Below are 15,052 nucleotides of genomic sequence, written 5' to 3' on the forward strand. Positions count from 1 at the left end.
TTGAATGTGTGTGTGTGTTTTTGTATCTTCCCCCACTCCCCACAGAATTTTGAGAGACAGATTTTTGGCCATGCCCCTCTCTGGCATTGGTGACCCAATTGTTGAGCAGCAGCATCACCATTAGCAAGTGGGAAGGATTTATTGGCACCACGGAGCGCCGACGCCGACTCAAAAGTCAAGTCCATTCATTGGCTCTGGGAAGCGCTGACTTATACCCCCCCCCCCCCCCCCCCCCCCCCACGTGTGCTAACGGGTTGTGTTGGGGGGCCAGGCCTCCCGTCAGGGCTATGGGTGAGTGGTGGATTACTGCGTTGGGGACGGGGCCCAACTTGGTCTAGTTTTCTATTTAAAAAAAAAAAAAGAAGCTATAGCTATATTTAAATGATCATTCAATTGGAAAGGATACAAAAATTATTTGCTAGGATGATATCAGGTTGAAAGGTTTAAGTTAAAGGAGAGGCTGGATAGGGCAGGACCTTTTTCCTTGGTGTGTGACAGGATGAAAGGTGACCTTATTGAAATATAAAATCTACAGATACAGGTAAGGTGAAGAACCACAGTCTTTTCCCAGGGTTGGGGATTCTAAAACTAGAGTGCATGGAGAGATGAGAGAGGAAAGAATTTAAAGAGATCTAAGGGATAACTTTTTACACAAAAATGGCTTGCATATGGAACATGCTGGTGAAGGAAGTCGTAGAGGCAGGCATTTGATATGACATTTAAAAGCCACTTGGACAGGATAGAAAAGGTTTTTTCTGGTTCGCTCCCATTGATCAGTGGTGTTCCATGGGGGTCGGTGTTGAGTCTGGCATTTTTCAAGTTATTTGTTTGCAGATGACACAAAGGTAGGTGGAGGGAGGGGCAGGTAGGGTAGAGGATGCGGAGAGTCTGCAGAAGGACTTGGACAGGTCGTGAGAGTGGGCATAAAAATGGGAAATGAAATACAGCGTAGCAAAGTGTTCCATCATGCACTTTGCTAAAAGGAGTAAAGGCATAGGCTACTTTCTAAATGGAGAGAATATTCATAAATCGGAAGTGCAAAGGGACTTGGGAGTGTTGGTGTAGGTTTCCCAAAAGGTTAATTTGCAGGTTGGATAGGTGAAAAGATCAGCAAATGCGATGTTAGCATTCATTTTGAGAAGGCAGGAATATAAAAGTAATTATGTAATGCTGAGGCTTTATAAGGTGCTGTTGAGACCATATTTGGAATGTTGTGTGCAGTTTTAGGTTCCATATCTGAGGAAGGATGTGTTGGCATTAGAGAGGGTCCAGAGGAGGTTTACAAGAATGATTGCGGGGATGATTGGGTTAACGTATGAGGCGCTTTTGCTGGCTCTGGGTCTGTACTCGCTGTAGTTTAAAAGGACGAGGGGGGATCTCATCAAAACCTACCAAATAATATTTTTCTTGCGTATGGCGTGCACAGCCTAAAATTGTAAGTCAACTTGTTCTATTTGATCTTTTGTTTGTGCACGTCGGGTTGATTGCATTAGTCTAAACAGGGTGGACGACGTGAAGGTTGCAATCACCCACCCCAACCAAATAATGAAGGGCTTGGATAGAAGGGGTAGGGGAAGGATGTTTCCCATCAAGGGAGAGTCTAGAACAAGAGAGCAAATCCTCAGAATAAAGGATGTGACTTTAGAATGGAGATCAGGTGGAATTTCTTTAGCCAGAAAGAGATGAATCTGGAATTTTTTGCAACAAACAGCTGTCGAGGCCAAGGCTTTTGATATTTTTAAAACTGAGATTGATAGGTTCTTGATTAGCAAGGGCATCTTAGATTATGGGGAGAAGGCAGGTGAATGGGGTTGAGAGGGAAAAATAGATCAACCATGAGTAGGCAGAGTAGGCTTGATGAGCCGAATAGCCTAATTCTGTTCCTCTATCATATGGTATTCTCCCAACTTGATTAATTCAGTACAATCAAGTTAACTGGACTGAAGTATGCAAAACAACTTTGTGGGTTGTACTCAAATACATGAATTAACAATGATAATTGATAATTTGTTGTTTAAAAAAAAATATATATATTTTTATAATTATTTTTATTAGAAGTACGGTAAATTACAATAATACACAACACATATCTTAATACATTTTTTGTACCGCTTCATTTTTTTGAGCTTTAAGAAAAAGATAGAAGTAAGGAAAGTAAAGAAAGTGCGCAAGTCGTGAAGTGCAAGAGAGTGTTGGGAAAAGAAAGCCCCTTAGAAAAGAAGTTAGAGAAGGAAGTAAAGTAAGAAAGTAGACCCTAGAAAAGAAAGAAAAAGAAAGTAGGAACAATCGCTCTATTATAACATTAAACTCCGCAGAAAGGGGACTACCAACCAAGTCTGTTTTTGTTTTACCTCCCATTGCCAGGTCCTGATACCATTTATTTATTTATTTATTTTTAAAATTACTATTGCACCTCATGCTTGTAATAGGTCCAGAAACGTAGACCACGTCTTTTGGAATTGGTCTGCTTTACCTGCTAAGAGGAATCTCATCTCTTCCAGATGTAATGTTTCAAACATATTTGATATCCACATTTTTATTGTTCGTGTGGGCGCATTTTTCCAGAATTTAAGTATGAGCTTTTTTCCCATTATTAGCCCGATAATTGATAATTTGAATAGATATTTCTGGGTTTGTTTTTTTTTGCTGGTATCCTTATAAATCTATGGGGGGGGAATAAACAATGTTTGAGTGTATTGGTGTTCGATGTCCCATATATGGTCCAATTGTGCTTTATTGTCACATATGTAAAGTACAAGTGCACAGTGAAATGATTTTCTTACAAACAGTGAAATATTGCCATACCATTCTCAATAAGCAGTTGCAGTAAAATAGTCCACTGAGCCGTGTGCAAGAGGCGCCATGTTTTGATGCCACTTTTGCAAGTCCAGTCCACGCTCCAGTTATGAGCAGTCCTGTTCCAGGCAAGCCGCAGGCTGCTGCGGGCCTCAAGCCCTCGCCTTCCTTGGAGGTGTGGATCAACCAGCAAACCAACTTCCCTTTCCTCACCCGTCCACCGTTGCCTCCTACAGCTGACCTCGAGGGTGTGGTAGATCCAACCACGCTTCCTTCTCTTCTCCTACCAGCCTCTCCTCCCGTTGCAGCCATTGTCGTCGTCTCCATCTTCCCAGTCTCTGGTCTTCCAGGGTACGAGCAGTGGTGGTTCAGCGGGCTTCCCCTTCCAGGTCGAGGTCTACCGGACCCTCAGAACGTGCTCTGGCTTGGTGGCAACCCCTTGCAGGCCGTGGTCCAGGTCTTGCGTTCTGCCACGGTCCGCCCTGGGTCTTGCATTCGGATAGAAAAGATGGATCTTGCATAAGTATTCTTGCTTAAATTTTGGATGCTTTCACAAATTTAGAAAAGTTTGTGAAATTGAATGTATTAACTAGTATTTCATCCTATATCCATACTTGAAAAGAGGGTTGTGATTTGGAAATGTGTGATATGGATTAAGAATCTTATTTTTGTGAATAACATGTTCCTAGCGTAAAATAATTGCAGGAAAATTTTATAAAACAGAAAATAACATCTGATTGGAATTTACTTTTCTTCCACTGCTGTCTCTTAGGAAATGTGTTGCAATGTGGAAGCTAATGTTTAACCCTTTAAGATTTTATTTTGATATCACAATCGATCTCGCACTGAGTGCGTATTTTTAGAACTAAGTTAAGAAGTATCTCGCATGCTTCAAGCATAAATCAAAAGAAAATGCTATAAAGGGCAGATGGCATAAATTGATTGAGAATTTAATACGAGTTGATAACCTTGGTAATTAACTTGGTTAATTTGAGAAATAAAATAAACTTACTGAGTATTTTTGCTTTTTTATATAATAATAATAATTGCTTTGTGTTGCTACCTATATTGCCCTATTGTAGTTTTTTAAACAATGGAAGTATTATTGTGGTGTTAAGACATTTCAATGTGGCAATATTGGAGGACTGCAATGTGTGAAAGAAAATTGCAAGAATGGGCCCTCTCCCGACATCATCAAACTCTGGGCACCAATTGTCATTAAAAAGGTTCTCACTTTGACTAATTGAGTCACTTGAGGAAAGAATGGAATCTACTCATGTTTTGGACAATAATTCAATTTTGTACACGTTAAAGTTCTTCGCTCAACACTCCAATTAACTATTTCATCTGACACTGTATACTCAGGTTATCCGTTCTTGCAACTTTTCTTAATGAAGCTGTGTACTTATTGCTGTTAGTTTCAAGTAGCTATTGCACTCGATAATTCCTGTTTTTTTTAAATGGCATAATTGGGGTTTGCATGAGTGCTTCTCAAAATGAATATATCTATAGAGGCATATATTGTATTCTGGGAATATTTACAGAATAAATCTTGTGCCCCAAACAAACGTGCCATTTTGGCAGTGGTTACCAGATTTAATGAGGATTTTAAACTACAAAAAAATTAATCTGATTTTCCCCAAGGACAAATCTTTGTGCCGTAATTTAGGGTTTTATATTGCACAGTTGTGTGGTGCCAGGATGAAATATTTAGTAGCTAGTAAATCTTCGCTTCCATAATATTTTGCATGTAATTTGATGTATTTGATGTTTCAGGTCACAAATCACAGAGGGAAGAATTGGATTCTATTCTTTTTATTTTTGAGGTAAGAGTATTAGAAATTGTTGAATGTTAATGTTTTATTTTATAAAAGGGTTTATTTATTTGACATCTTGAAATAAACAATGTTTTGTTATTGTCTATAATGGTCAATCATACTGATGTTCTTTCTACCATTTTTTCCTTTTTCAATATTGTGCCACAGTTGTTTTGTAATCTTTCCTTTTTATTCACTTAAAATAGGCATTCAAGTGCTTGTAGTGTTATTTAATTTTGTTGACTTTATGTTAAAAGATTCATGATACTATTCTTCACCTAGTTAATTTCCCACGGTATTATGTGCAGAGCTTAGAGATATCGTTGCAAATTATGACAAAAGAATGGACAAAAAAGTGTTGGGGGCAAGACGTCATTGACAGAACACGATTAGGAGGAAAGAAAGGGAGTTCAGTGCCATGGCAGAAGCAAGAAGTTCCTCAGAAGTGTTGAATCAAATCAATGTGTGCTGAGAATAGAGCATAAACCAAGCCATCATTTATTTATTTGCCTCTGTACTCCATAATTTGAGATTTATAATAGAAAAACCCCAGATGTGGCTAAAGTGCACATTGTCAGATTTTAATAAAGGCAATTTTTATACATTTTGGTTTTACCATCTAGATATTACAACAGTGTATATACATAGTCGTCAATAGTTTGCAATAACGCTACGATTTTTCGGCAGTTCACTCGCCGTTCTGTGCTGCGAGTGCGCCAAGTTTCATTCAGATCAGTTGAATCGTAATAGTTAGCGAGGTTTAAAAATCTTAAAAACCACGCTTGCGCAGATCGATCTCTTCTGCCAGTCGGCGCCGCGCGGATTAGTCTCTTCCCTTGTAACTCCCCGGGACGGTCTGACCCTTCCTGCGCCATCGCGTCTTTACTGGAACTGAGGGTGGCCGGCGGAGGTTTCCACCCGGACTTTCGGAGGGACCCGAAGCAGCCCAGCCCCGCCTCAGCAGCAGCCCAGCGTGGGAGACCCAGCCCCGCCCGGAGTCGGAGATGTCGCCAAACGGAAAGCGGAGACTCTGATCCCGGCGGAGGAGAACGACCAGCACACGTTGTGAGTCCCCATCACACTACCAATTCCAGCCACTACCCCTCTGGTCCTCCTCGCTGGACCCTCCCCTGTGATGCCCCCTTCTCCCCCATGGTTCTTCCCCATCTTTTCTCTGAGCCTACTCCTCCCCCCCCCCCCCCCACCCATACACCCAACTTCCCCCCCCCCCACCCATACAGCCCCCCCCCCCCCGCCCACACACACACACAAACACCCCTGCCCACACACACCAGGGATGTGCCCTGGTAGGCAGTCATTCGGCTTTTTAAAAATCTTAAACGGCGCATGTGCAGATTGTTCTCCTCTCCGTAAGCTGTCAGTCGACTTTTATAAAGTCTTCAAAACCATATGTCTTAATAAATTACCGTATTTCCCGGCAATGATGACGCACCCCCATTTTGAGGTGCTAAATTTTGAAAGAAGGCTGGCGGGACATAGAATTTCTCACGCTCAAAAAAATAAAAATAAAGAAACAATTCAATTTGCCCAAGGCATCCAAAATTCCTTCATTCTGAATATCTGAATGGGTGGGGGGTGGAGGGTGACGGCAGGTGGAGAGATGGTGGGAAAAACGGGAGCACACCGGGACAAGTTGAATCAGTTGTGATCTTATTGAATGACAATACTAGTTCAAGGGACCAATTGGGGGGGAGAGTTCCTTTCACAGCATGTGGGGAGTCTGGCCAGGGTTAAAGTTGCGGGGAGGGCAGGAGTGTTAATGTTAAACAGAGTTCTTTTCTCAATCTAAAGTCAAGAAAACTTGACTCAAACTCTTGTAGCTGTTGAAATCGATTCTTTATTCAGCTGAGACTAGTCTCTGAACCTTCCAACGTAGATAGTGACTTTGATACAAATCATGGCATTTATATAGGTATTAGACATTTCTGATACAGAGGGTATGACAAACTAGTAACCAATCATCTGAGTCCTTCTGGTGATTTACAACAGCAGTCACATGATCCTCCCTTCTCTGGCCTCATTTTACAACCTTCGTTTGCCTGTGGTTTAACTCTGTTTAGAATTATTTTATTTCAACGAAGCAAAACCCCAATGGGCTCAATTATCAAAGACCACTCCTCGAAATATAAGATACATATGTAATACAATGATCACGCAAAAAGTCATACAAACAAAACACACTTTCCATACCAAGAAGAAAGATATTTCTACAAATCTAAACAAGGTCTAATGTTTACAATCCTACTTAGACACAATACATTTCATAAATTGTCTCACTACAATTTTACACAGTTTAAAATACTATTACCTATGTATTTAAAACATAAATTATATGAGTTCGCCGAATTACACAGCTAAGTTAAATTCAAAACCCACACACACCTCCCAATTCCAAGCATATATGGGTCGTAAATCTGTCAACTTAATTGATGTGTTTTGTGCCAGGATACAGCTTCATTCTACATTACAGCCTCCCCTTTTCCTGCTATCTCTGGGAGATGGATTTTCAATCTCTCTGCAAGGCCTTTTACAAATATTACAGAACACAGGGTTAAATTTACAACTTCAAACCATTACCTCAAAAGTACAACTTCTCGATCCCTTACCTCAACCTCATTATAATTTAATGGGGTAGCGTTGCTGGTTATAGAGGAGATTAAAACAATGGAAAGGAAGGACATAAACTTGGAGGATGTGGAATCGATATGGGTAGAGCTGCAAAACACTAAGGGGCAGAAAACGCTAGTGGGAGTTGTGTACAGGCCACCTAACAGTAGTAGTGGAGTTGGGGGTGGCATCAAACAAGAAATTAGAACTCCGTGCAACAAAGGTAAAACAGTTATAATGGGTGACTTCAATCTACATATAGATTGGGTGAATCAAATTGGCAGGGGTGCTGAGGAAGAGGATTTCTTGGAATGTATGCGGGATAGTTTTCTAAACCAACATGTAGAGGAACCAACGAGAGAGCAGGCTATTCTAGACTGGGTATTGAGTAATGAGGAAGGGTTAGTTAACACTCTTGTGCGTGGCCCCTTCGGTAAGAGTGACCATAATATGGTTGAGTTCTTCATTAGGATAGAGAGTGACATTGTTAATTCAGAAACAAGGGTCCTGAACTTAAAGAAAGGTAACTTTGAGGGTATGAGACGTGAATTGGCCAAGATAGACTAGCAATTAATTCTTAAAGGGTTGACGGTGGATATGTAATGGAAGGCATTTAAAGACTGCATGGCTGAACTACAACAATTGTTCATCCCAGTTTGGCAAAAGAATAAATCAGGGAAGGTAGTGCATCCGTGGATAACAAGAGAAATCAGGGAAAGTATCAAAACAAAAGATGAAGCATACAAATTAGCCAGAAAAAGCAGCCTACCAGGGGACTGGGAGAAATTCAGAGTCCAGCAGAGGAGGATAAAGGGCTTAATTAGGAAAGGGAAAATAGATTATGAAAGAAAACTGGCAGGGAACATAAAAACTGACTGCAAAAATTGTATAGATATGTGAAGAGAAAAAGATTAGTTAAAACAAATGTAGGTCCCTTGCAGTCAGAAACAGGCTAATTGATCATGGGGAACAAGGACATGGCAGACCAATTGAATAACTACTTTGGTTCTGTCTTCACTAACAAAGACATAACTAATCTGCCGGAAATAGCAGGGGACCGGGGGTCAAATGAGATGGAGGAACTGAGTGAAATCCAGGTTAGCCGGGATGTGGTGTTAGGTAAATTGAATGGATTAAAGGCCGATAAATCCCCAGGGCCAGATAAGTTGCATCCCAGAGTACTTAAGGAAGTAGCCCCAGAAATAGTGGATGCATTAGTGATAATTTTTCAAAACTCTTTAGATTCTGGAGTAGTTCCTGAGGATTGGAGGGTAGCTAATGTAAATCCACTTTTTAAAAAGGGAGGGAGAGAGAAAACGGGGAATTACAGACCAGTTAGTCTAAAATCGGTAGTGGGGAAAATGCTAGAGTCAGTTATTAAAGATGGGATAGCAGCACATTTGGAAAGTGGTGAATTCATTGGACAAAGTCAGCATGGATTTATGAAAGGTAAATCATGTCTGACGAATCTTATAGAATTTTTCGAGGATGTAACTAGTAGAGTGGATAAGGGAGAACCAGTGGATGTGTTATATCTGGACTTTCAGAAGGCTTTCGACAAGGTCCCACATAAGAGATTAGTATACAAACTTAAAGCACATGGTATTGGGGGTTCAGTATTGATGTGGATAGAGAACTGGCTGGCAGACAGGAAGCAAAGAGTAGGAGTAAACGGGTCCTTTTCACAATGGCAGGCAGTGACTAGTGGGGTACTGCAAGGCTCAGTGCTGGGACCCCAGCTATTTACAATATATATTAATGATCTGGATGAGGGAATTGAATGCAACATCTCCAAGTTTGCGGATGACACGAAGCTGGGGGCAGTGTTAGCTGTGAGGAGGATGCTAGGAGGCTGCAAGGTGACTTGGATAGGTTGGGTGAGTGGGCAAATGCATGGCAGATGCAGTAGAATGTGGATAAATGTAAGGTTATCCACTTTGGTGTCAAAAACAGGAAAGTAGACTCATATCTGAATGGTGGCCGATTAGGAAAAGGGGAGATGCAACGAGACCTGGGTGTCATGGTACACCAGTCATTGAAAGTAGGCATGCAGGTGCAGCAGCAGTGAAGAAAGCGAATGGTATGTTAGCAAGTAAGAGCAGGGAGGTTCTACTGCAGTTGTACAGGGTCTTGGTGATACCACACCTGAAGTATTGCGTACAGTTTTGGTCTCATAATCTGAGGAAATACATTCTTGCCATAGAGGGAGAACAGGGAAGGTTCACCAGACTGATTTCTGGGATGGCAGGACTTTCATATGAAGAAAGACTGGGTAGACTCAGCTTGTACTCGCTAGAATTTAGAAGATTGAGGGGGGATCTCATAGAAACTTACACAATTCTTAAGGGGTTGGACAGGCAGGAAGATTATTCCAGATGTTGGGGAAGACCAGAACAAGGGGTCACAGTTTAAGGATAAGGGGGAAGTCTTTTAGTACCGAGATGAGAACATCATTTTTTACACAGAGTGTGGTGAATCTGTGGAATTCTCTGCCACAGAAGGTAGTTGAGGCCGGTTCATTGGCTATATTTAAGAGGGAGTTAGATGTGGCCCTTGCCGGCCTGCTCGCCTCAGGCAGTGCTCTCCGTCTGAACATATCTCACCTACCGCTCGCCGGCCTCCAGCATTTTGCATTTATGTTTCCGCTGTTTATTTTTCTTTAGCTATTGATGCAGATGCTACATAAAATGCTTCTGAGATATCCTTTTGTTTTAACCTTGGTAACCTTGAATGCATCTTAACTTTTCTTGTTAGAAATCAAATTGAATGTTTGGAAATTTTGAGTAATAAGCAACAAGCATATGTAGCTGTTCTCTTATGATCTTGGTAAGTTTTAAAGTACATTTGAACTCACTGAAGTACATTGAAACTGTAGTTATGAGCATAAAGTATAAAATGTAGCTGGTTTGTACATTGCAAACTTGTACACACGCAATACTGTGATTACAACAGGGTAATCGTATGGTTTTCTTCTTTTGCGAGATTTATTTGGAAATAAGAAACGGCTTAAAATGCTAAAGGTAATCATTAGCTGTTGGTAACGGTGCCAGGGAATTGTTTATATTTGCAAGATGGGACATTTAGTCTAAGTTCTCATTTAAAAGATTACACTTACTGCTGCATTCTTTATTATTTATTTTAGACCATTAGCTTAGACTTTGTGCTCAAGTCTGTACAATGAGACTTGAAACCACATCTGCACCTTAAAGTGTGCTGGAAACTTAAATGGAGCCAGCATCATTAGATATTTTTTTTAATGTATTTATAATGTATCCTCAGATTACTGTGTTTAAATAACGTGTATGAAAGATGCCTGTAATATTTATAACCAATATTGAGATGTGACTAAGTAGTAACATCTCAACATTTGTGGCATGTTGGATTTATTTTCTTGCTTGAAACGCTCAGGGGTGTTTTATTTGGGGTTTTTTAATTAGCTGAGTCTCCTGCTTGCTGCTTCATTAAGAATATTCAAGCTGAAGTGTTCAGTGTAACCATTAAATATATTCGTGAGGGCTATGCACCAAATGTAGCGATGGTCTTTAAAAAAAGCGGCGGAAGCCTAACTTCAGAAGTTTCACTCATTAATGATGGAAATGTTAAAAGTAGTAATCATTTGTGGGCTCCGAGTAATGTTGCTAATTGTTGCCATTGGTTTGGGCTCTTAAACCAACGATACATTATTATTTTACAGATAACAGTTGCTCAGAAGGACCCTCTGTATAATCTGGACAAATTTGAATTGAGTCCCCAGAGTTTAAGATGATATTTTTTTTGAGTGCTGTTTCTATGTGCTTTTACTATGTAATTATAAATATTTTCCACAAAATAGCAAATTCATAGTTTTTAGTAAACTGCCTAACCACAGTTTCTGTTTTGAGATTTGTACTATTGAATCTACCTGTTGCTTGCTGCTGCATTTTATTCCTCGATTATAGACTTGAGTTTTATGTTAAATTAATCAAAAACTTGACATTCACATTTCTGCAGTTTTTGTTGCTAAGACTGCATGTTTCTAGTAGTAACTTGCTAGTAATGTTTCTAGGAACAGTTTTTTTCTGAAAAGAGCAAACCTTGATCCAAATTGAACTCTTGTTTTGCAGAAAATTTTGCAACATCTTCCAGAAAGAATTCAGACCAGATGGCAGTTCCACAGTATAGGTGACCTGACAGTTCCTTGATTACTTATTTGCATGAGCATTTACTATGTGGAAAAGATAAATATTTTAAAAGTCTTTTGCAACAGTCTAATGGGCTTGTCCCACTTGGGCGACGTTTTAGGCGACTGCAGGAGACTATGCGGTAGTCGCCGTCATGGTCGTGAGGAGTTCCCACATTCTGGGAACTAGTCGGCCTCATTATGGTCGCCGTGAAATTTTCAGCATGTTGAAAAATTAGCGGCGACCAGAATGAAGCCGCCATGAAGAGAAGTGAGAAACCTCGTGCCGTAAGTTGGTCGCCAGGTCGAAGGTTGTCGTAGGTTGTAGCTGGTGCTGACCGGTGAATTTCATTGGCTTATTGGGGGAGAAAAAACGTGAACAGTAGTTTTCAGAACCAAGGATATGTTAATGTCTGCCGAACGGTTATATTAATGTCTGCCGAGTATCTCTGGCTTCTTAAAAGTTGTCTCCATTCCTTCTTCCCCCCCCCCCCCCGCATCTAAAGGACTTGCGTGATCCTTCCCATACGCTTTGCTTCCACCGTCTTAATTACAGCGCAAACCTTCCTGTTCATCGCGGTGTGTGTCTGTATCACATTGACTTTGAACTGTGTGAATTTCACTCAGACAGCACTCCCCCCGCTTGCCCTGTCCCCGCCTGCATAACGGGCTGGTGAAGGAAGCGATGTGTGTGTGTGTGTGTGTTCCACTCTGACAGTCGCCGATTTTTCTGGCGAAAACCAGCAACTTGACAGTCGCCGGCAGTTGCCTGAAAAATCGCCTAAGTGGGACAGGCCCATAATTCGTACATATCCCTAAATAATGTCAATACTGTAAGCGCAAATTGCATTCCTTCATTTCGTCACAATGAAAATTTCTGGCTAAGATTATTTTTTAGGTAATTTGCTAATACTGTTGATTACTAATCAGATCAAATGTATGGAGTTGTTAATATGTGTATTTGAGTTTTTGTAGCGATTGATGAAGGAACATTTCTTGCTGTAAATCTATTTTGTTCATTTACTATATTTGTAGATTTTCATTTTTCAGACATCTTTGGATCAAATGCTTAAAGCAGCTGTATTACGATAAAGTAACTGGAGCAATTCAAAAAGTGATATTTAAATTAATCATCTACTCAATAGAAAGCAGGAATTTTAAGACTCAGTTTTTTGTATGTGGTGATCTTTCCTTTTCCTTTTGACAATAAAAATAATGTCACAGGGTACAAAGGTCACCAAGACTAAAAGAGTAAAGCCAAAGACTTGATTACAAGCATTTATCAAGTCTGACCGAGAGCTTGGACAATTTGCCCTTAAACTGTGCTGTGTTTGGAGTGTATTTTCTTTTCTTTGTTGCAAATGTTGCTATTCTTTTGTTTTGCAGGCTTGATTTTAAAGAAACTCCTTCATGTTGGGAACTCCCTGAAGGTTTTGCATGTTTTTGTTGTTTTTTTAAGATGTGATTGGAAATGGCCTAAAACCCAATGTGGTTGGCACATGTATATTTATCCCATGTTTGTCCTTTTGATTTTAGTTATGGGGGATGAAAATAATGACCATTTTGCCATAAAGATTGTTATTCTGAAGCTATTTCTGTCTTCAGAGATTGGATTGCTGTTTTCGTGGAATACAGATTTTTTTGAAACTTACATTTTACTATGTTGTAAAATCATGGCACTTCTCAAGAACATAAGTCCTCTTAATGTTTATTATAAATTAAGACAATTCAAGTCCCACGAGCAACATTTGGTTTAGATTTCTTTAAACATTTCATTATGATCAGAATTTTATGGGTTATAGATTATGTTCTTTCTATCCATTTCAGATTCGAAGGGAAGGTGTACGCCTCTTTTTGTTGTGGATGCAAGCACTCCAACACAATTGCACTGAAGAACAGCTACTGATTTATGCCTGTCTTATTCCTGGCTTTCCAGCTCTGCAATCTGAGCATGGGCCTCGAACGCTAGACAATCTCATTAACTCTCCACTTCATCTTCAAGAAAGTAAGAATGTAGTACGTTGGTGCCTGTTGGGGTCTTTCGTCTTTTCTAAATTGAGCTATTATAAAGAACAATTACAAAGATAAGTACTGCAGTTATGAATTTAAAGCTAGAGTAATTTTCCAAACGGATCTGACTATGAAGTAAAAGGCTTATGGATTCACACTTGGCCTCATTTTCCAGTGTTAAGTTGGGCTCCAATTGGTGATGCAGAAAAATCACAGAAAATTGCACATTGAAAGACAAGATTTTTTTGGGATATTTCAAATTATTCTTTCTTTTTCCGTTTCCCATTGCCTATATTTAAAGTAAGGGTTACATTGACAATTTAGATCTGCAGCCAAACACAGACATCCTTCTGTGACTTAAAACACACTTGTTTTCACACTTTTTCAGTTCTGATGAAGGATCATTTACCTGAAATGTAAACTTTGTTTCTGCTTAATTGACTGAGTGATTCTGGCATTTTCTGGTTCTTCATAAGGTCATGTGATAGGAGAAGAATTAAGCCTTTTGGCCCATCAATTCTACTCCACCATTCAAACATGGCTGATATATCTCTCCCTCCTAACCCCATTCTCCTGCCTTCTCCCCATAACCCCTGACACCTGTACTAATCAAAAATCTATCTCGGTTGTAAAAATATCCATTGACCGCCTCCACAGCCTTCTGTGGCAAAGAATACCACAGATTCACCACAGATTCTGACTAAAGAAAGCACCTCCTTCCTAAACGAATGTCCTTTAGTTCTGAGGCTATGACCTCTGGTCCAAGACTCTCCCACAAGTGGAAACATCTTCTCCACATCCACTTTATCGAAGCCTTTCACTATTTGGTACGTTTCAATGAGGTCCCTCCTCATTCTTCTAAACGCCAGCGCGTGCAGGCCCAGTGCCGTCAAACGCTCATCATATGTTAACCCACTCATTACTGGGATTGTTATTGGTAAACCTCTGGACCCTCTCCAGGGCCAGCACATCCTTCCTCCGATATGGTGCACAAAATGGTGCTGAGGCTTTATAAGGCGCTGGTCAGGCCATATTTGGAGTACTGTGAGCAAATTTGGACCCCATATCTGAGGAAGGATGTGCTAGCTTTGGAGAGGGTCCAGAAGACGTTTACAAGAATGATTCTAGGAATTAGTGGATTAGCATATGATGAGCGTTTGACAGAACTGGACCTCTACTCGCTGGAGTTTAGAAGATTGAGGGGGAACCTCATTGAAGCTTACAGAATAATTAAAGGCATAGGTGTCAAGGGTTATGGGGAGAATGCAGGAAAATGGGAGGAGGAGGCAGAGATCAGCCATGGTGGAATAGACTCGATGGCCGAATGGCCTAATTCTGCTCCGTTAACTTGTGAAAATTGCTTACAATACTCCAAATGCGGCTTGACCAACGCCTCGTAGAGCCTCAACATGTTTTTGTATTCTAGCCCTCTTGAAATAAATGCTAGCATTGCGTTTGCCTTCTTTACTACCGATTTGACTTGCAGGTTAACTTTTTGGGAATCCTGCACCAGCATTCCCAATTCCCTTTGCACCTCCGATTTCTGGATTTTCTCCCCATTTAGAAAATAGTCTACGCCTGGTACCCTTTTAGAAAAATAAATCCACAGATATTTACACACAAGTGCAGAAACTGTAGTGTG

General features: G+C 40.4%; 1 protein-coding gene across 9 annotated transcripts in view; it reads left to right on the top strand.

The window, feature by feature from the left end:
• ralgapa1 (Ral GTPase activating protein catalytic subunit alpha 1) overlaps positions 1-15,052 on the top strand; it is a 155,117-nt gene that overhangs the window by 15,036 nt on the left and 125,029 nt on the right. For all 9 annotated transcript variants that reach the window (XR_004413089.1, XM_033027146.1, XM_033027140.1 and 6 more), the window contains exons 3-6: positions 4,573-4,622; positions 11,345-11,402; positions 12,787-12,830; positions 13,228-13,405. Coding sequence is in view for 8 of the 9 variants with exons in the window: in XM_033027146.1 (XP_032883037.1) it covers positions 4,573-4,622; positions 11,345-11,402; positions 12,787-12,830; positions 13,228-13,405 (330 nt within the window). In the remaining variant the exon portion in view is untranslated. The remainder of the gene's footprint in view (positions 1-4,572; positions 4,623-11,344; positions 11,403-12,786; positions 12,831-13,227; positions 13,406-15,052) is intronic.

Source organism: Amblyraja radiata, chromosome 9 (assembly GCF_010909765.2).
Source record: "Amblyraja radiata isolate CabotCenter1 chromosome 9, sAmbRad1.1.pri, whole genome shotgun sequence".
NCBI classification, from domain to species: Eukaryota; Metazoa; Chordata; class Chondrichthyes; order Rajiformes; family Rajidae; genus Amblyraja; species Amblyraja radiata.